Raw genomic sequence first — 22,855 nt, 5'->3', positions numbered from 1 at the left:
GATGCAGAATTTTCCCCTGTAGAACCACAAAATGGGAGGTGTTCCAGTGCTGGTGCCACAACGAGCAGTTACTAAACAAACAGTACTTTCCTCCAAGGAGCTATGTGGCATAACTGCTATGAGCTGGCATCACATCCTTGGAATAGTTCTCAGTGAATTTCCCTATCTGCCTCACTACAGTTGTGAGAAAACAGAGATAGCTGGTTCAAGGGTGAGGACATGTTTAATTCAGGAACTTGGGCTGAATGTAAATCCTCAGACTCAGGAATAGATCACCGAACCTGCCCTTTACCACCTGCTCAAACCCTTCCTTGTGATAAGAACACATAAGGGTAACTAACGACTTCATCTCTTTGCTTTCCTCATTTAATTAAATAGCCATAATTCCTGACCTAAGATCCCCTCCCTCCCCTTCTCCCAGTATTGCATTCTCCATTCTCTGATAATTTCTCTCTCCTGCTTCCAGAATTAATAGGAAAGTTGGTCTCTGGGCTGTTCTCAACATCTCAAGTGTGAATCTTCCCCATAAAAAAAACCTTCACAAGGAAAATAAATCACGGCCTCATCTGGTGATGAGGTCGTGATGCCACAGCCTCTGCTTTGGAAATTTATTTCTACTTTTCTTTTGTGAATAGATTTTGAAGAAGAAGAGGAGATTGGGGTGACAGCTCTGGTGTTTCGTCCTTTACACACTCTGAATTAGCATTGGCGGGCACTGGCAGTGACAAAGTTCCACTCTGAATTGTCCCACTCTTTACTCTGCTCTTCACCTGGCCCGGGAGCTTTGAGGAAAAACTTGCAGAGATTACATCTGTCTCAGCCTAACTTGGCTTCTTGACTTCTTGGCTTCTAAGACTCATCCTACTTCACGCATAACCCATTCAAGCATTTTGCACTCAAATCCGGGCTCTGCCACTTACTAGCTGTGTGATTTAGAACAAGTTACTTAATGCCCCATGCTTTTTCCTCTGAATAATAATTATATCCATTATAAAACAATATTGTTATGGGGCTGGGATTGTGGTTCAGCGGTACAGCGCCCCCTTAGCATGGGCAGGACCTAGGTTCGATTCTCAGCACCACATAAAAATAAAGGCATTGTGTTGTGTCCATCTACACCTGAAAAATAAATATTTTAAAAAAGAGTTAAAAAAATAATATTGTTAGAATTAAACCAGTTAATATATAAAAATATATCTAGCAAATATGTTTTGGCATAAATATATAAATCATAAAACAGTACTTAGAAGAGTGCTTGATACTTAGTGTGATATAATGTTTCAATTTGTTATTAGTAGTATGTTCACCAAGGATATGGGGATATTTGCAATCATTACTTCTAATGTTGTTTTAAGGGGGGGATATATTGTTTTTCAGATGTACAAATCCTTGAAACATCTCTTCATGGAGCTGTCAAAGAGAGAAAACTAAAATATTCATCAAATAATTCATCCAATTCCTAGTCTCCAGAAAGTAGTAATTTTTACTGAATTTGTATTATCTCATTACATGCATTTTACAAATTTTATTTTCTCTCAAGAAAATTTTGCCCAATAGATATTAGTATACTAATATGAAGGATGAAGAAATTGAATTCATAAAGAAAATAAGTAATTTGCCACTGGCTCTCTCTTCCTCCCTCTGCCATATATATATATATATATATTGTACCTGAGCCAAGATTCAAACTCAAATTGTTTAACTCCCGTGTCATGCTAGGGAACATGTAACTGATGAATGTCCATGACTGATAATGAAGAGAAAACTGAATTCGAGAAACAAAGGGAATGGCAAGAAAGAAAGAATAAGCATAATATCAAAGTGAGCAACTAGAACAAACTTAGAAGAGTTTTTTTTTCCTTTTGGGTACTGAACCCAGGGATCCTTTAGCACTCAGCTACATCCTGAGTCTTTTTGATTTTTATTTTGAGACAGGGTCTTGGTAAGTTGCTTAGGGCCCCACTAAGTTGCTGAGACTGGTCTTGAACTTGAGCTTCTCCTGCCTCAGCCTCCCAGGCACTGGGATTACAGGCGTGAGCCACTGCGCCTGGATGATTTACAGACTTTTGTAGGTTTTTGTGTATTTACATTAAATAATTCAGCTGCGTGGGGATGAAGATTCAATTAAAATTATAGTGTATTCATACTCAGAATTATATGACCTGTACCCAACATCCCACTTCGCCCCCTCACCTGCCCTCTGCCCTCTGCCTCAGCCTAACAAAGAAAAATTTTAATTGATTTTTTTTTTTCACATATGGAAGAATCTAACAATGTATCTTCTCAAATTGGGGAGAAACATACTTGCTCTTTTTTTTTTTTTTTTTGGTGAGATTTCCCAAGTACTGTTCTAAAAGGAAAATCACCTGGTGTCTGATATAGAACATTAAGGTATGTGTAAAATTATTTCTGACAGATAGCAGAGCCCTATAAGATCATCCTACCAGCCACTTCAAATACAAAGGTTTATTTGAAAGATTTCTGAAGGTACTTCTTTCCTAAGGCCTGAAATAAAGACTGGTTCTGTTCTGTTAGTACTTCCAGCAAGGCACTAGGGCACCTCTGTAATTCCAGCAGCTTGGGAGGCTGAGACAGGAGGATCTTGAGTTCAAAGACTCAGCAAAAAGCCAGGCGCCAAGCAACTCGGTGAGACCCTATCTGTAAATATAATACAAAATAGGGACGGGGATGTGACTCAATGGTGGAATGCCCCTGAGTTCAATCCCTGGTACCCCCCAAAAAACAAACAAACAAACAAAAGTACTTCCAGTAGTCTCAGAGTTTATGTTAGTAATGCTATTTATTCTATGATACTTCCTGAATATTTAGCACTGAATTTTTAGTTTGATTTTGTTAGGTTCTTTAAAATGTAAGAGATTAGAGACTTAAATTTAAGACATATTCTCCTAACTATAGAGCTTTCCACCAATCTATTTCCTCATTTTGCAAATATGATAGCACATTTTCTCAGTCTACTTCACTGTAATTCCTTGAGGAAAAAATTTAACTTGAAAATACATCATAGTGTGTAATTCACGGGTTTAAGCCCTTGTCATTTTTTCTTTTTTAGAGTCGCAAGTTCTTCTCCATTTCTCTCACCAGAAGACATTATAATAACTTGATTTGCATTCTGAAGATAGCAGATATTTATTTTTACTAGATATTAGATACATAACACTTAGGTATTATTAAATAGCATGTGAGGGAGCACTGGCCGTAGAGTTGGGAATCTGAGATTATAATGCTCTTTCTCCTTAAGAACAGATGCTTCTAAGCTAGTCCCCCACAAATGTCTGCATTCATAACTCCTACCAGATATGAGGATTACCAGACATAAATATATAGAGTAGCTTTTAGAAACTATATAGGCAATTGTTTTACTGGATGTGTAAGGGATATATCTGGGTCAGCGCTGGGTTGATAAATAAAACAGTAGCTAAATGAGGGGTTTTATTTTGTGTGTGTGGAATGAGTGGGTGTCAGGTGAAGTTCATATTTTGAAAATAAATAGGCTTTATCACTAAGCTGATGGAACATGTGGAGGTTTGAGGGTTGGATAAAGGTAAAGATTGAGAGGAATTCAGTTGGTAGAAGAAAGGACTGTGATTTAACCTTGACAATGTAATCAGATCACCACACTTCTTAGGGATAGGAACAAACTTATTCGAATATTGTGGCATATTTTAAGATAGTTTTCTGCTTATCTCTTTGAGGAGAGATTGCTCAGTATGACCGTAGAGTTAAAGAACATCTCCCTTCCCAGGTGAGGGTGTCAGTTGATTATGGGGTGAGTGAGGTATAATGACCAAACTTCCTTTGGTATTTATCTTACTCATGTGTCCTAGCTTAGTCTCATGATGATGTAGAAGATACTCTGAGAGGATAATCATAATGACAATGATGATGATGATAAAAATAGTAGCATGTACTCCTTTTCCAGCATATACTATGTGTCAGGGACTGTGCAAGTGTACTAATTTGTTTACTCTTTACAACAACCCAATAGGATCGTCCTGTTATTCTTCCACTTTACAAATAAGGAACCAGAGGATGACTTGTTCAAGGTCAAGAGTTGGTGAGTGGTAGAGTTGGGTTTCACACCTCCACATGTCTGACTTCATAACCCATGCTCTTAAAGAGCAAGCACTATTGGCTTTCTACCTTGTACTTTAAAAAGCACTGACAAGGAGTAGGACAGAAGACGGGCCTGTCATTTGGAAGCTGGATAGCACTAGATCTTCTTCTGTTTCCTTAGTTGGCTTGATTATGAAAAACAAAGTGATGTGTTCCACTCTCACAATTATTTCAAGGATTGAATTTAAATGCCAAATGCATATACTATCCACTCATAAATGTAAGAGGTTAGAGAAAGATGACTGCTAGAGAGAGTCTTGATGAAAGTTCCCAGCACCACAGCAGAACAGAGCAGAGATACCCAGTTGACTAAAAGCCTCCCGCTTATAGGCTCTGTGATCACCAATGCCATGTGGCATGTAGTCACTTAACAACTACCAATAAGTACTTTTCAAGGGTCAACTGGGTCCTGGAGGTGTTTTAGCAATTAAAGTTTTGAGGATTGTACAAAACTGACAGGGTTTTTTTCTCAGAGTTTAATAATTAAAACTTTCATGGAAAGTTTTAATTATTAATGAAATAAAAACATATGACAGATGATTGGAAGTACCAAAAAGGAAAAGCAAGGCAAGTTGTGTTGGTCAGGTTTTCATCACTGTGGGCAAAATACTTGACAGGAACAACTTTGAGAGGAAAAGTTCATTTGGGCTCACTTCCGGAAGTTCGGTCCATGGGTGACCTACTCCATAGTTCTGCACCTGAGGTGAGGAAGAACTGTGGCAGAGGAGCATGACATGGCAGAGAAAAGCTGCCATCAGCTGATGGCAGTCCAGAAACAAGAGAGCAAGGAGCCAGGGACAAGATATAATCCCCAAGGGCATACCCCTCAGGGACTTACTTTCTCCTGTCATGCCCCACCTGTTAAAATTACCAGCAGGAATCCACTCAAATTATTAATCCACTAAACAGCTTGATCCATTGATTAGATTATGGCTTGCATAATCTGATAGGTTTGTCTCAACATTCCTGCATTAACAACTTTTGGGGGAACACCTCAAAAACTAGCAAACTATAACATAAGCAGACCAAGGGTGGTAATATCTGGGGAAAGGTGTATGTGAGAGAGGGTGAGGAAGGACTCTTACTCATTGAACAAAATGTACCAAGCAAGCACTTGCTGACTCAGAATATAATTTACAAAGGGGCTTAATTACCGAAAGATAGATCAATGGTCATGTTTCAAATAATAGAAGGAACATAGTGATTTAAATAAATATTTATCTCATTGTATCTTGCATTCGTGATTGTCCAATAAGAGACATTTTGTTGGGTCTTATCTGGAAAGAAGTTTGTTTTATATTAACTTCCACAGGCTTAGGGGCTCCCTTCCTGCTGGTTGGCTCTGACCGTCTCTAGCACTTAGGATATGTTTTGCTCTCGGGGTCTCATGGGGAAGGATTCACCTCTGGTGAAGGTGCAGGGGGCTGTCTGTTAGTAGGATGCTTTTCTGTTTTTTTTTTTTTTTCCCCCCCAGATGTATTGGCTGCCTGCTGTTCTAGTCTCCCTCCAGTTGTCAGCGGAAGCCTCACAGTCCCTCTCATGGCCTGGTCTATGATGTCAGCCTTTTCAGCAGCCTGATGTCCCTCCCCTTTGTTTCCACCTCAGTAGCCACTACAGGCAAAGTGATCTGAGAGCTGAGTTTAGCGTCTCCCTCACCTCCCCTGCCCTTCTCTCCTTTGAGCGTGCCACCTCTAGAGGTTGTCAACATAAGCTTCTGCAACAGGAAACATTCATCAGAAGAGTGGTTTCCATTGCTCAAGAGCAGAGCCCTTTCTCCAAGGGCGGATTCTCACCAGGTTTTTACCTGAGTGTCAGTGACTTTGGTCCTTGGTTTAGTTAGACACCTTGTAACTATGCCTTCCATACCCAAAGGTTATCTGGAAGAGCTCAGTCAGATTCTGTCCAGAATGTGCCCTGACAGATGACCAGCATAAATATCTCAACTCTAGGCTCTTCCCAACCCCAGTTTGAGGAAATGGGTCTTTTTTTTTTTTTCAATAACTAAAGGACTAGACCCCCCAATCTATTTTTTTAAGACCTTGGAGAATACACAGATTAAGTATTAATAGAAGGAAATAGAGATTCTTCAACAATTCCCCATGAAAACTAATTTTATTGATATGAGTCTATCTAATACATAGAAAAATGAATATGTCAGTTGTCTTTATCTTTGTTGTTTATATCTTTGCTATTTCTAACTGCTTGTTACTGTTATTATTAAGGGCATGTCAACAGTTTTGTTAAGTCTCTCCTGTTGGACCCCTCGAATTCACATCTATAATTGGAAAAGCGTTTATTTTAATCAGATGCTCTTGAAGTTTATCATTGGGAAGTGAAGAATTTTAATAAAAGTTAACAAAATTAAATCTCAGTGCATGCTTGGGCAGCACATACACTAAAATTGAATGATACAGAGAAGATTAGCATGGCCCCTGTGCAAGGATGACATGCAACTTCCTGAAATGTTCCATATTAAAAAATCAATCAATCAATCAATCAAAGAAATCCCAACTTCTTTGCCTGTCCTGTTTTTTTTTTTTTTTTTTTTTTTTTTTTTTTTTTTTTTAAGTAGGGATTGAATCCAGGGGCACTTAACCACTTAGCCACATCCTCAGCCCTTTTTATTTTTTATTTAGAAATAGGATCTTACTAATTTGCTTAGGCCTTGCTAAGTGGCAGAGGCTGGCTTTGAACTTGCAATCCTCAGCCTCCTGTTCCATTTTTGTGAAGTGATGCTACTTTAGAAGCTGAAATTTTTGATTCATTAAGCAAATATTAATTGAGCACCTGCTGTGTGTCAGGTACCATTCTAGAAAATGGGGAATCAGCAGCAAAATAGGTATCTTTCTTATATACTGAGTTTTATCTGTTAGATGTCCATTGTAATGTACTTTTTACCTTTCTCTTTTTGTCTCTGTGGAAAATAGGTTTGCAAATATACAAAATAAACTGAAAGAAAACTTTTCTGAATGGAAACTGAATTTTTCTCCAATAGTGTTTTACAATGTGCTAAATATACTGTCTCATATTATTTTGGAAGTACCTGAGCCATACAGGTTAAATAAGAAATATATGAAAATGGACCAAAGACTTATCTTTTAATCACTAGCTATTTCCTAAAAAATTAACATTACACTTACATAGGATATTTGGTTTTCTTATGTAGTCAGTCAATCAATGAACATTGCTTGTCCACTATTATGACTCTGAAGCTGTAGTATGATGCTATACATTTATTTAAAGGGGATAAGGATGGGGTGCTGTGGGGCACATCTGTAATCCCGACTACTTGGGAGGCTGAGATAGGAGAATCACAAGTTTGAGGCCAGCCTCGGCAACTCAGAGAAACCCTGTTTCACAATAAAAAATAAAAAGGGCTGGGAATGTGGCTCAGTGTCCCCTGGGAGTTCCTTCACTACCCCTCTGTCAGCATTTTCAAGTTTCCTTTTGTGCTTCTCATTCCATTCATAGTTAGACCTTCAAACCAGATTTGGTGTTGAGGGATCCCTATGTATCCCAGATGTGAATATTCATCTTTTAAACAACACCTGCTTTCCTACATTGCCCAGAAACATGCAAAGATACTTCATCTATAGAACTGGAGGAAGTTTATCCATCCTCCATTTTTTTTTTTCATTTATTAGGGACACTCTACTGTATTTCTGGTCTTTGACTAGGTTCAAACAAAGTATAAAAGCTCTACTGTACTTGGATATTTTCTCTAAAGTATATAGACAGAGTATCAATGATGCTTAAAAACAGAGTGAAATTATGTGGATTTTAAATCACCAAATTATTAACAAAAAGTAGAATGAGCCATAACTAGATGCTTGCCAGATTTCATGTATATCCACCAACACTTTATTCTGCTTCTCAGGGTACGTAAAAATCGGATGAGCATGAAAATGAAAACATGCTTAAGAAAGCATTCTTAGGATATCTTTGCCTCTTTAATTTTGCATCTCAAAAATGTCTTGGGTTCAATTTGACAACAATTTGGTTTACTAAAGATATTCTTAGAAGAATTGGTATTTGTCAATAATTTTAAAGGCATTTAAAAAATCAATACTTAAAAAAAAATTGGAAGTGCTATAATAGTATTATTTTTAGTAGCAGCAGAAGAGAGAGCGCCAAGTTTTTCTTTGCTTGGAAGGTCGAGGTATTCCTATGATAATTGGAAAAATTTAAATGGATTGAGGTATCCCAGGAAGATGAATGATGTTATTTTTAGTTCTGAAAGTCATGGGGTTTTGCCTACTGCTCTTTGTAACATAATGAATGCAAATGTTTGGACATTTTAGAATAAAACTTAAGTTGTCTATTCCTTCTTTCTGCCAAAAGAGAAAGGAAACATTAACCAGAGCAACAAAACTGCATATTCAAAAGGATTTTTCTGGATTTCTCATCTGTGATTATTAAATGTCAATAAAAATTATCATTCTTTTGTCTAATCAATTTAGAAATTTGACTAGGTTCCAAAATGTTAGGATAATGGTACTACTTCATCAGACCAATGTTCACCCAAGATCTTAATGTTTTTCTGAAAAATCAAGTGCTCATGTAGTTGGGTTTCCTATAAAATTTCACAAATTACACAGCTTGCAAATACAACATTCATTAAAAAATATTAAACCTTAGCAATAAAGATTCATGAAATGATCACGGCAATTCATAATGATACTCTTTCTACATATGATGTACTACATCTAATGTCCCCTTCAGTTAATTCACAGATAGTGAGAATTCCGTGTAAAATCAAAGAATCTTGAAATTCCCTCAGAAAACATTGGCGCTTAGCACAAAGTTTATTTGTGGCAAGACTGAGTTAAAAAAGAAATCAATATTTACTGAAACTTATGAGCTGATTCTCTAGTCATTCAACACTGATCCCTTTTCTGAATATCTTCCATTTGGAACTCATAATTTTGGACTATTGGTCTTATTTTACAAGTTGAGAGTAAGATCAGACATCTACTATGAATTTCTGAAAAATTTTTGTTACATTACTATGAAGTTATTTAAGTGTACTTAAGAAAGAATCCTGCATGGGTAGAAACAGCATCCATCTCCTCACATGTGAATGTGTGTTTGTGTGTGTGTGTGTGTGTGTGTGTGTGTGTGTGTATTGCATGTGTACTCCTGTAGTGCTTAGCATAAAAATTCAGAATTGTCAAATGAATAAATGAATGAGAATGTTGATATGATGCTTTATGGATTTTCTGCTACAGGAAATTCCAAACTATTCTAGGTGCAATAAAGTTGAACTTGGAAGGTAGGTGAACTTAGAGAAGAAAACCCAAGTTCAAATAAAAGTTAGGCCACTGACTCACTCACTCTATGAATTTTGGAAGTCATTTAACTTTTGAGAGCTATGTATTCCCCTTTTAGAAATTGAAAGCATTGTGCTGAATTTTTCTGGTGATCTCTGGTTCTCTGGGCTTAAATGTCCTTTTTCTTCTCTTTCTTGAGGGGAAAATTTTTAAGTATCCCCATACCTTGCACTACCCCAGCAGCCAATCTAGGGAAATGCTCTTTTTCTCCTTGTCTCCTCCCTTAACAAAATATACTTCCGGACCAGTTACTTTAAGTATGACAAAAAGATCTTTACCAGAAGAATAACCTGTAATTTAAGCCTTATTAACAGAATCAATTACGAATGCAAAAGAGACACACACATACCCAATCCAGTCTTGTCTGCTTAACATCCACATTTTATACCCATCTCCCCTTTCTACTCTGTTCCCACCACTCCTTTCCCCTTTCCTCTTTTTTTTTCAATCTATCTGAAAAATATTTAGAGTGTTGGTTGTCTTTTTCCCAATCAGCCCCTAATATCTAGTTTCTTTAAGTCTCTAATGAAGTTGAGATCTTCCAGGACAAGCTGCATGTCTGTGGAGTACTTGGAACTTCTCCTTGAGTGGACCTACCTATCTACCTTTTTGGGTACCTGAATCTTATGGAATTGGCTTCACTTCTCTCTCCTGACTATAGTTGGTCTTTCCTGATTTTCTCATCTTCTTCTCTTGTTTTCTTTATATTCCTGATTAGCAGTCAAATTATTGAGCATCCAAGTCTAGTCTGAACCTTTCTAGATAGTCATTTTAACAGAGATGCTATAGACACCAACTTAAATCCTGATCATCTGTAAAGTCAAAGTAGCAGATGCTCTGTGAAAGAGAATTGAGAGGAGCTTTTGCTTTCTCTGTGTAGTTTTAAAATTATATGCAGATTCTCAGCTTTCTTATTTTTGTATTTTCCAGCTTTTTAAAGTGCTTCGTCCTCTTCATGTTTTTATAGGGAAAACAAGGCTCTAAGAATTCTTGAGTTACTAGAGGGTCTTTTCTGTACACCTGCTGACTCTGAAACAATCTTTTTTTTTTTTTTTTTTTTTTTTTTACTTTTATGAGGAGCAGCATTTGTATTGGAGAACCACTTGGCATCAGTGCCCAAGTGCAGATGTCCTATCGTATAAGATAGTGTCTCATTCAGAAAACTCAAGATAGAGTAAAATAAATAACAGCATCTTGGATCAGTGCTCCATTCACAACTGTTAATTTTACAGGGTTATGATTCCATCTCTGAGCAGAGAGCTCCTGGCAGAGACAGCTGCTCCTATGCCCCAGATTGTGCTGTGTGCATCCCAGTAGGAATCATCAAGAACAGCAGGATGGCGGCAAGGTGGTAGTGTAGCAGAGGGAGAAGCAGTTGCAGCATGGGGCTGGGAGGAGGGAGCAGGAGGGGCTTTTCCAAAGTGCTTTCCCCCTACCCTTCCTTTCTTTGTGTGGATACATGTATGCTTCACTGAAGAAGAAGGAAAACCTGTCTTGAATTTTACTGAGAAAATCATCAATCCTGTAACTTGTTTTAAACAATAACAGTCCTGTGTGCTTGTCCAAAGAATGTCAAACAGGACTACATCATGATTAGCAGGATCTGGGTCACTGGGGCACAGCTGGTATGGCAGGTGGAAAACATACTGTGTTTTGGCTACTGTGGTTTACCTCCTTAACTGCAGCAAAGGCCAAGTTCAAGGCCAAGGCCAAGTTTGGGACTAAGCACAGGACATTATACATGATAAACACTCTTTTACTAGTGGCCTTTAAAGGAAAGATACTGGTGATTGCTGTATTTCTCAGTAGCTAGAAGAGTGTTCACAAACCAAGAAAAAGTTAAATGTTTAAAAGTTAAAGGAAGGAATTAATGGGTACTGTCATTAGTTAGCTGGATCACCATGATAAGCAATGGAGCTATAGAGAAACTTGTGTACTTGTCTATACTTTTCTTCCCCACTACTATTAGATTGTACCTTATTTATCTTATATTATTATCTTCTGATTTAATTTCCAAGTGGAAAACATCATTTGCAGCACATGGAAGGCTGCAAATATTGCCATCCAAAAAATTTGCATTCTATACAGCCACAGTGAGCACCTGTGACCCAGGGACTCAGGAGGCTGAGGCAGGAGGATCACAAGTTTAAGGAGAGTCTCCACACCTTAGTGAGACCCTGTCACAAAATTTGAAAATAGAAAGGTCTGAGTATGAAGCTCAGTAGTAGGGCATCCCTGGATACAGTCTCCAATATTACACACACACACACACACACACACACAGAGAGAAACACACACACAAGCACACAACATTGCATTCTACTCTCTTGTCTTTCATACTAGGTTGATTTTATTACGGTAATGAAAGCTAATTTTAGGTTTAACATTGCTTTGGGGATAAGAAATTGTGGTTTAGTAAATCTATACTGCTTTTTGAAGAATGGAAAGAGCAGCTCTCACTTTTTAAATTAAAAAATAACAACAGTTTTCTATATTCAAATTTCAAAGGTTTGATATGTTTATTACTGATGTTGGACCACACATAGAAGAAAGTTAGATATCATTTTATGACCAGTATTCTGAATTGTCACATTCTGCACAAAACCCTCAAAGTCCTGGAATTCATTCGTATTTTGTATAAAATCCTGATGGGGCTTACTATGTTAACCTTTACTGTACTATTTTTTTTTAAATATTAATTTCCTTATTAAGTTTGAACTCTTGAGGTGAATATAGACTTTTACTTAATTTTTAAAAAGTTTTACAGAGTTGCTCTCAGAGATACTAAAATTCCAATCTTTCAGAGCTCTTTGGTGAGCCTAGGGTGGATGAAATTTGAATTGTGAAGGTCCATCTAAAGCCAAGGTGTTAGTTTGGCAGTGGAGTAACACTGAGCTGGAGAAAGGAAGTAAGTATGAAATAATGCCAGTGATTCTGGAAGGTCAAGGGAGAGAGGAGCCTTGATTTGAACGTCAGGGTGTTGTTGATTCCCTAACTCCCAGTATGGTGCCTGGCACAGGATAAATGACTCAATACATATTTGTCGAATGTTGTGACTTGAAGGAAAAGCACATGACTCAGAGCTTCTTTTTTTTTTCTCCCCCCTTCTTTTCTCCACGAAGGTGGAAAAAAATGATGAGGACCAAAAGATTGAACAAGATGGAATCAAACCAGAAGACAAAGCTCATAAGGCCGCGACCAAAATTCAGGCTAGCTTCCGTGGACACATAACAAGGAAAAAGCTCAAAGGAGAGAAGAAGGGCGATGCCCAAGCTGCTGAGGCCGAAGCTAATGAGAAGAAGGAGGAAGCCCCCGCTGCCGACGGGGTGGGGAAGAAGGAGGGAGAAGGCCCGGCTGCCGAAGGGGCCCCAGCCAAGGCTGACGAGGCCGGCAAAGCAGGAGACACCCCTTCCGAGGAGAAGAAAGCGGAGGGCGCCCCCGATGCTGCCCCCGAGCAGGCGGCCACCCAGGCGCCTGCCCCCTCGGAGGAGAAGGCCGGCTCTGCTGAGACAGAAAGTGCCGCTAAAGCTTCCACTGACAACTCGCCGTCCTCCAAGGCCGAAGACGTGCCCGCCAAGGAGGAGCCTAAACAAGCCGATGTGCCTGCTGCTGTCACTGCTGCTGCTGCCACCACCCCTGCTGCAGAGGATGCTGCCGTCAAGGCAACAGCCCAGCCTCCGACGGAGACTGCCGAGAGCAGCCAAGCCGAAGAGAAGATAGGTGAGCTATGCAGTGGGCCGAAGCTCCAGGGCGTCCATTCAGATGGCCAGGCCACCCTGACTGTCAGTCAGGGGAGAGGGGAAACGTCTAGATAGAATTAACTGGGAAGCAAGGGAGTTGCTTAATTTCCCCCCCAAATTTCTTCTCCAAGGCTGAGAGAAAACTCAGAAAGATCTGTATAGCAGCCAGGGCTAGAGAGAGCTTAATTGGATTGATATAAACAGTCAAGCTAGATAATTCTGGTGAAAAGAAAATATTCTGTGTGCTGATAGACTGAGTTTAATAAGTAATTACTGAGGCTACATATATTTTTATGGATGGGAATTAGCTAATGTGATTAATTGGCTCCAGGAAGAGAGAGAGAGAGGTGTAAATATAGCCAACACTTTTGAACCAGATTATCTAGTGTGTGAATTGCCCAGAGCAAAAACATAATCTCAGACCACTTTTCCCTATCCTACAATATGTTTCTGGGCATTCCACCCACCATCAATTGGTAAGTAACGTGTGTTAGTGTGTGTAGGCTCAGAGAATGTTAATTGTGACATTAATTGAGGTCAAACATGATTACGCAAATAAGTCTGTTGATGTTGCCAAAAGCAAAAGCAAAAAAAAACTCCAAATACATGTTGTGAAGTCAAACATAAATTATTATTTTCCTTTTGAAGACACTATTTTCTTTCATATGCATAAATAATTCAATGTTGACTATGATTATTGGATTCTCTTTGGTTTGGAGCTGTAACTCAAGTTTGAGGGTTTCTACTATTACTGCACAAAAAGCCATTGCAGAATTGGAATAGAATGGACCTTCATCTCTGGAGACTAGATTTCTCCCTCACCTTAACAAATCCACAGTGATGAAGGATGTCAACAGTCTCCAAGGTCTTTCTCTAGTTGGCCTTTCAACCCCAAAGATCCTTAGAGGTAAAGTTTTTTCTGTACCAACTTAAAAGTTTGGATTTACCGCTTTAGAGCCTCAGAGATTTAATCAACCATGTGACCAAGGGTCCAAATATAGACTAGACCACAGTATGCCCTTGGGAGAGGAACTACTTTATGAGATTGGTCTGGGATATATTTTGGCATTTTACTATCAGATGGATCAGGAAATTAACCACTGACCATTTGCTTTGATAGCCATTTCTCCAAATTAGATACTACAGGATGGCAGATAATCAATCATTCTAGATATTTTCAGTTCTGTTTATTTTATCTTACCCCTAAAATCCTGTAAGAATCTATAATGTATTAGTTATCACTGTTATTGGCGTACTCTCATACTCTAGCTCCAGAACTATCTCATGCTTCTTTCTACCAGTAACTTATTTTAAATCTTTATTGTAACTATGTACCTGCCCCAGGGGCCTGACCTTGTGGTTAAGAAGATGGGAATTTTCCCCCAGAAAAGGTAAGGTATGTGATAAAGAATGGGGTGTTCGTTTTAATCTACTCAGCAAAATAAGTGGTGTTGATTCCTTTTCTTTAAGGGTTGAGCTTCTTGTCTGGAAAACATTCTGCATAGGGACAATTATGTGTCATGTCATTATATAAACCTTGGAAATTAATCATGCCTTTAAATGCACAACATATTTGGCATTGCTCAGACCATATTCTCACCAGGATTTCTAAAGTTTCGAGTATATATACAAAGACATGATGTGATTTTAAGAAGCTACCCTTGACTGAGACTGATAGCAAGAAGGACCTCTTGAATCAATGAAAAGTCTAATATGTAATGAAAGGAAATTTCATTTTGCTATTTTTCAAGTAATGATTATTGTAAATGGATTATTTTATGGGTAAGTGCTTAATAAATGTCAAAAGTTGAATCAATGAAAATTAATTAGAGGGCTGGGGATGTGGCTCAAGCGGTAGCGCGCTCGCCTGGCATGCGTGCGGCCCGGGTTCGATCCTCAGCACCACATACAAACAAAGATGTTGTGTCCGCCGAAAACTAAAAAATAAAATATTAAAATTCTCTCTTTCTCTCTCTCTCTCCCTCCCTCTCTCACTCTCTCTTTAAAAAAAAAAAAAGAAAGAAAATTAATTAGATTTAATTTATAGAAAATAATTTGTTCACCATTCATATATTTCTCCTGTACCTTTTTAAAATTTTATTCAGTTGTTTGATTTACAATGTGTCTGGTCACTGTAAGTAAATAGAGGTAATACCGTGTTCTAAATTATACAAATTCCATTTGAAAATTATCTCAACTAATGGGATTGTGTAACACTCATTGCAAGATGATAGGAAGTGTAGCTGAAGTTCAACTTGAAGGCAATCAGCAAGGGCAGTTTATTTATATTGTTTCTTAGCTTTGGGTAGATATTGTCCTCCTGGTTAGATTCTAACATGCTGTCTATAGTTTCTTTCTGGACTGAGTTATCTATTAGTGTTGCCTGCTATATATGACAAGCACAAATTGCTTAGTTGTGGTGAATAGCACGGAATCACAGAAACTAAATCTGACAAGGAGATCTATCACTTCATATCAGCCCCAAATTCCCAGAGGCTCTGTGTCACATTTCTTCCATCTCCCATTCAGCTTTATTCTCACCCAGGTTAAAATAGCAATGCTTGCAATTGGGCTATTCTGTTTGGAAATGGATGGTTACCATGGGTTGATTTAGAATTCCATGGCTACCTAGAGGGCCACACAGAGAGAAGCTAAGAGTGTGCAGTGGAGGTGGCAGCAAAATAATTCAAAAGAAAGAATCTAAGAAAATAATTTCTACCAGTAAGAGGATCAAACAGTTTGGATCAAATCTGATCACTGCTTTAATTCATATGGAAATGATTTGTAAATTATAAATATGTCATGTATTTTTCTTCTTTTAGTATTTGTGGTCTAGTTATAACTGATGGATGCCATTTGCACTGAGGACCTTTGAAATTATTTCATTTTCTTCTTTTTTAATATTTTTGGTTTTAATATAACCAAACATACCTCCCCTTCCTGTTTTCACCACTCTGCCCGCCCAGCTTTATATGTGCCTATCACCAAAAGATTTCAGTGTGTTCATTTTTTTGGTACTGGGGATTGAACTGAGGGGTGCTTAACCACTGAGCCACATCCCCATCCCTTTTTTATATTTTATTTAGAGACAGACAGTGTCTCACTGACTTGCTTAAGACCTTGCTAAGTTGCTGAGGCTGCTTTGAACTTGTGATCCTCCTGCCTCAGCCTCCTAAGCCACTGGAATTACAGGTGTGTGCCACTAGCTCAGTGTGTTTCTGATGATGATTCCTTTATAGAAAGAGAAGCATTTAGAGTATCTGTGGGACACTGCCCCCTTCATCCATGAGGAGAGAACTTTTGAGCCCCTTTTAGTGATTATGTCCTTTGAGTCTCCTGCTGAGCAGTGTGCTCATTGGCTCTCCAAGAAGGAGTTCTCTACTGTGTCTTCTCTAAGACAGCCTATTGACTTTCCCCAACAGAGGACTCCAAAATTGATGCTGTGGCTCTATTCAGGGATATAGTATTCCAAGGTAACCCTTCCATGTGGCTGTCAACAAGTGATGGTGACTGGGTATTTGATAGGTGCTAGTTGGAAGTATAACTCTGAGTTACTCTAGATGTCCTGTGGGTTGATATTGGCTGCATTTTTAATTTTCATGGTCTCATTACATCTTTCAAATAGGGCTCATTAGTAATGATCTGGGGAGGAGGAAATTTTCTGTTTGCCATTCTCTATTGTGATAGAAAAATTAGCATCTTCTTCTTTTCTCCTTTTTCTTTTTCTTCCTTCCCTCTCTTCTTCTCCTTTTGTTTATGGTCCTTCTCCCTTCTATTTTTCTTTCCTTTTCCCCCTTCCATTTGTAGTAACTTTCTGCTGTGCTAGGTATTGGTGTCACAAAAATGAATACAATGTGATCCTTTGATCTTAGACGTTTCCAATTTGGTTGTGGAAATTAAAGAGATAGCTTTTAAAACTATCATTGATAACCTCAATTAAATTATGCAAATAGGTATGGAATAACTCTGTATGCTAATATACTTCAGGACAAAATATGAATGAGTGCTTCAGTGGCCAAGGTGCAGTTTTGATCTATGATATTAAATAAGTTTTATGTAATGTGTATCACAGTAGCCAAATTACTAGCAAAAAAAAGAGATGCAAAATCTAGAATGATAATTATGTGTTAAAAAAAAAAGAAATACCCAGCCCACATTTTTGGATTTAGGGAAATTCTTTATGTTTCCCAGAACAACATTTTTCTAAGACCCAAAGGAACCATTCACCTCTTAGCTTTCCAGAAAAACAGCTCCATTTCTACTGAGCTGTGTGTTCGATGTGAGATTTCCCAGGGATATTTACACTTATTTGGCAGAATGCCTCATAAATGGTTTTGATTTGAAATGTGGTTTCAACCACTTCCCAAATTTATACGCAACTCATAAAGAGTGAACATTTGAGTTGTGAAAGTCCATAAATGCTGTTTATAAAACATGGGCATCCTGTCAGATACTCAGTGGTATGCTGCTTAAATACTGTTGATTAAAGATTTTATGGAACACTTCTATATTGCTAATCATTTTTATTGGCTTTTCTTGACAATAATCCAGTGTCATTTGATAATATTTTCCTTACTATTTTTACATTCTGAGGGTAAAGTCATTGGGTGTTCTTTCCAAAGACACAGTCCATAACAAAACAGAGGTCAGATTGATGGACTTCTAAATCCTTACCTTAACCTTTAGCCACCTTTCTTTGATTTAAGTTGTTGTTTTATCTCAATTGCTGCATTTTTCTTTCCTTATCTTGGCAATTGCAACAATTTCCAATTTTTTCAGGGAGATACCGATAGGGACATTTATAGGGCATTCTCCATCCTATATGTTCTATAAGGTATGTAAGAGAAGAACACTGGACAGGAATAAGGAGATCAGGATTCTGGGTATAATATTTCTGCCATCCAATTGGGACCTTAGGCAATGTATTGCTTCTCTGGGTGTCATCCTTAAAATGACAGGATAAGATAGTTAATTTTAAAAGTATTTTAAGGATTAAAATGTAAAAGTCCAACAAGAGGTAGCATTTAATGAGCTATTTATTAGGTGCTAGGAATTATCCCATTTCACTGTCATAACCACTCTGTGGTATAAAATAATGTAATTTCCCCTTCTCCACTTAAAGATGAGGAAGTTGAGGATTATGGATGATGTGGCACTTAATCATTCTCAATGGCTAAGATGCGTTGAACCAGAAAACAAACAACAACAGTCTAGTGGCTGAGTCACACGCTGATCTGTGACAAGTGCTATTCTGGAAGGAACAAAAAGAAAAGAGATGTCTGAAGACTGCAACATCATGTTTTAATCCCAACTCTTATCTGTAAAAATCCATATCTACAGATAGGTATCCAATAACTACCATCATCGTGGATCATAATTCATTCACAGTTCCATCATCTCAGAAGTAAAAGGAATATTAAACTAGTTCTGATTCTTAGGTTATCATTTCAGAAGTGCTTCCAGTGCTGTTTTATTAGACCTAAAAGAGCTATAAAGACCAGTTGAAATTGATTGTTCTTAACAGAAATATTACTGATTTCACCAACTATGCCTGGAGGAACTGAAAATTAGGAATTGAAAACTTAATATCTCAAATGGATGAAAGTAATTTTATTTACTCTATACAATTTCTACCCTAAATTCAGCGTATTAGAATTAGTATCTTTTTAATTTTCTTAGTCGGATCTACCCACCCCTCTTTGGCACATTTCCAAAGGATCTGGAAAAGCTTATGATATGTGTAACTATTAAATATTAAAGAATAGTAGAAAAGATAATTTGGAGAACAGTCTTTATTTCTTTAGTTAAGAAAGGAAGCAAGCACAAGAGAGCATGAAGAAATTGGTTTTAGAGCCATGAAATGCATTTTCCTGTCTTTTTCTCTTTTTTTTTCTTTCGGGGGCACTCAACCATTAAGCCACATCCCCAGGCCTTTTTGTATTTTATTTAGAGACAGGATCTTACTGAGTTACTTAGCCCCTCACTTTTGCTGAGGCTGCCTTTGAACTTGTGAGCCTCTTGCCTCATCAGTCTCCCGAGCTGCTGGGATTACAGGCATGTGCCACTGTGCCCAGCAAAACTCACATTGTTGAGGGTTTCTGTTTATTCTTTCATTATTCATTAAATTATTTCTATCACCCCATTAAAGAAGCTAATAAACAGAAAGGCATGTAAGTAGCCTCCCCGATTTTAAAGTTGTGAAATTATATTTGGCACTGAGAATCAAACAATATTTCTTAACACATAGAATGTTTTTCAAACATAATTGGTACTCATAAGTATTTTACTTTTTTCTCTACATGTACATGCAACTTCTCTCTCTCTCTCTCTCACACACACACACACACACACACACACACATAAAAAAATTCTAGACATATTAAAAAAAAAAAAACAGAGAAAAGGAAGAAAAAAGAGCCCAAGAGTTGCACAATAAGCCTGTGGCTAACCATGGAGCAAGAGCAGAGCCCTGAACCTAATGGACTAGAGAGTGTTGTGTGGTCATTGCTCTTTTTTGTTCTCAGTCACAATTTCATTAAATGAAGAATGAACACTTCCTGGAGCCAGAGAGAGTGGAAGAGAAGAAGGAAATCAATGGTGTTGCTTAAAGCTACTAGGACTATGCCCTTGAAGATTTCCCCAAATTATCTGGTTTAAAGCATAAAGAAGTGGGGGATTTGAAAGGCTGTGTACCTTTTTCCATCATTCTTAGTCATGTTTTAATTTTATGTTGAAAGAAAATGACTATCTGGACTGGGCATGGGGCACATGCCTGTAATCCCAGTGACTTGGGAGTCTGAGGCAGGAGGATCACAAGTTCAAAACCAGGCTCAGCAACTTAGCATAGTCCTAAGCAACTTAGCGAGACCCTTTCTCTAAATAAAATATTTAAAAAGGGTGTCCCTTGGCTCAAATCTCTGGTACCAAAAGACAAGGAAAAAAAAAAAAAAAAAGAAGAAGAAAGAAAGAGAAAATGACTAGGTAGGTGTGGTGGCACACACCTGTAATCCCAGCAGCAACTCGGGAGGCTGGGATAGGAGGATCTCAAGTTTGAGGCTCAGCCTTAGCAATTTACAAAGTTCCTAAACAATCAGTGAGATCCTGTTTTAAAAGGAAAAAGGAAAAAGGACTGGGAATGTAGCTAAGTGGCAAAATGCCTCTGGGTTTAATCTCCAATCCTACCCCCGTACAACAAAATAACTAAATCAGGCACTGAACCTCATTTCAATTCATGTGGTCAAGAAAATTTGAACTATGATTTTCTTCATAAAAGCTTTTACTGGTTATTGGTCTTATAACAACAAACCTTGGCTCTCTAAGAAATATCTATTTGGGGGTTTATTTGAAAGAGCTGTCATAGTTGTTTTCATAATGTTGATGGATAGTATGTTTTTAAATAGATCCAATATCTTGCAGAACGTGTATGGAGCCATAGCTCTGTATTTTTAGCATAACAGAGTAATGTCACCTAAAATCAAGAGATTTGGGTTCTTGATGAGAGTCTGCTGATTTCAGGTCAGGCTTTCTCTTTCTTGGCCTTAGTTCAGATACTGTAAAGCAAGTGTGTATGACTTTTCTTCTCTGCCTTCCTAGTCCAAGATGCAAGCTTGCTATGGAGACCAAGTAGGTATCTTTGCAGAGTGGGGTATTTGGTGTCTCAACCACCTCACTTACTATAGTTTCTTATTTATTAGACAGTGGGTTTGGGAAAAGGGGTTGATAGTAGAGAAGTTGGGATAGAGTGGAAAATAATCTAAGAAAAGTCAGCTCTAAGAAAGCAAATAGTTACACGGGAGGCCCAACAAACAACAAGGAAATCTCAGTGGAGTTCCTTGAGACATTCATTTTACACTAGCAATGAAAATAAAAAATTGAAAGTTATATTTTCTGATATGATTGTACTCCTACTTATAGTCTTCCTAATCCTGTCTCTGAAATGCAAGTCCACAGCTATGTTGACCATAATTGGCCATTAGAATTTTTCACTTTCCTCTTAGACTTAATGTTATTAATTTACTTTTATTAAAGTAAATGAATTTACTTTTATATTCACCTAATTTCATTAAGTAATTAAAACATGAAGTAATTAAAACATCTTTAGGAGCTTATAAAACCTTAGATTCTTGTGGAGCAAAGGAAGCATCTGGAAGACATCTGATAAGCTTTTAAAAATCTTGCCCCTAGACTGTCATTAAACCATAAACACTATATGAACATGTATAATGCAACTTTCTTCTAATTCTTTTTTTTTAACTTATATTCACAGTACTAGTATCTTCAACCAGTTGTGAAACTGGATAGCAGGCCTAAGTGTTTGGAATTGGGCTTCCACACATCCTGAGAAGAGATAGCACAGGTGATAGACAAGCTACATGTGGCTGCTCATCATTTTTTTTTTTTTCTGGATGGCGGAGGTGGGGTTACCAGGGATTGAACTCAGGGGCACTCAATCACTGAGCCACATTCCCCAGCCCTATTTTGTATTTTTTTAATTTAGAGACAGGATCTCACTGAGTTGCTTAGTGCCTCACCATTGCTGAAGCTAGCTTTGAACTTGTGATCTTCCTGTCTCAGTCTCTCAAGCTGCTGGGATAACAGGTGTGAGCCACCATGCCCAGCCTTATCATTTCTAATACTCATTTTTAGTCTTCAAGTTGTAAATTCAGAGATGGCAGAGATAAAATATTTCAGTTTGATCATCTCACATCATGTGGCCAAGAAGGGGAAATGGAGTTCTAAAAGTATTTTTAGGGAGGAAAACATACACAACAGAGGCTATTTACCTTCCTTATAAATCATGTTCAATACAAGGGTACTTCTCTTGTGCCAAGGCTTCCCAAGGCTTTAGGATATTGGAGAAAATCTAGAACAATGAGCTACACATTTTCTTCACCTTTTGGCCAATAAGAAATGGGAATGGGAATGAGAATGGCTCCAGGAATATCTTTTTGTTTGAGAGTGTTTAGAGGGTGTCTGTAGAGAATAAGTGTTCTTTCTCTGCTGGTTCAATCTACAATGGGATAGGGAAGACCAAGAGTTGTGACTAAGACCATCAATGATGAAATTTATGGTGTCAAACAATTAAAATTCTGTTTAAGCTAATTAGAGGGAGATGTCTTGGTATAATATAAAGGTTTCATCATCTGAGTCTTGAAGGACAAAATGTAGCTAATGAAAAGGGATATCATTTATCATAAAACTTGAGAAGCCACATTTTATTTGAATCAATAACAAAATACAAATAATTTAAAAGTCATAGTTTAGCAGGAAATATTTAAAATTAACAGTGGAAAAAATTACTCTATGATCTGTTTTGTTGAATATTGAATCTCTTGCATCTATTTCATTGACTCAGAGATAGGATATAGTCAGTAAGTATTTGATAAATGAGTTAAGAAGGAATACGCAGTATCATTCAGTAGAGAAAATCTTAAACTTACCCAAAAGACTGGGTTCTAACCTTAAAACTTTGTGCAGACAAATTCTTTAGGTTCTCTGGGTATGAGTTTACCCTTTCATTTAAAAAAAAAAATTGACAGATAATATTTCAAAATCACCTCTACTTCTAAAAGAGTTTGACAAATCCTGTGTTATGACACATTCTCACTTCATATGCAGATTCTAAGTAGCAAAGGGAAGCAGACATTTGCT

General features: G+C 37.7%; 1 protein-coding gene and 1 non-coding gene across 2 annotated transcripts in view; both read left to right on the top strand.

Moving 5' to 3' along the window:
• Window positions 1-4,804: 4,804 nt before the first annotated feature.
• Gap43 (growth associated protein 43) overlaps window positions 4,805-22,855 on the top strand; it is a 46,677-nt gene continuing 28,626 nt past the window's right edge. The window contains exons 1-2 of the mRNA XM_077110338.1: window positions 4,805-4,837; window positions 12,587-13,184. Of these exons, the coding sequence (XP_076966453.1) occupies window positions 4,805-4,837; window positions 12,587-13,184 (631 nt within the window). The remainder of the gene's footprint in view (window positions 4,838-12,586; window positions 13,185-22,855) is intronic.
• LOC143409097 (U6 spliceosomal RNA) lies at window positions 6,506-6,611 on the top strand. The gene has a single exon (XR_013092605.2). It is a non-coding gene; the product is annotated as a U6 spliceosomal RNA (small nuclear RNA).

Source organism: Callospermophilus lateralis, chromosome 10 (genome assembly GCF_048772815.1).
Source record: "Callospermophilus lateralis isolate mCalLat2 chromosome 10, mCalLat2.hap1, whole genome shotgun sequence".
Classification (NCBI taxonomy): domain Eukaryota; kingdom Metazoa; phylum Chordata; class Mammalia; order Rodentia; family Sciuridae; genus Callospermophilus; species Callospermophilus lateralis.
This window is presented reverse-complemented; position numbering and strand designations above follow the sequence as displayed.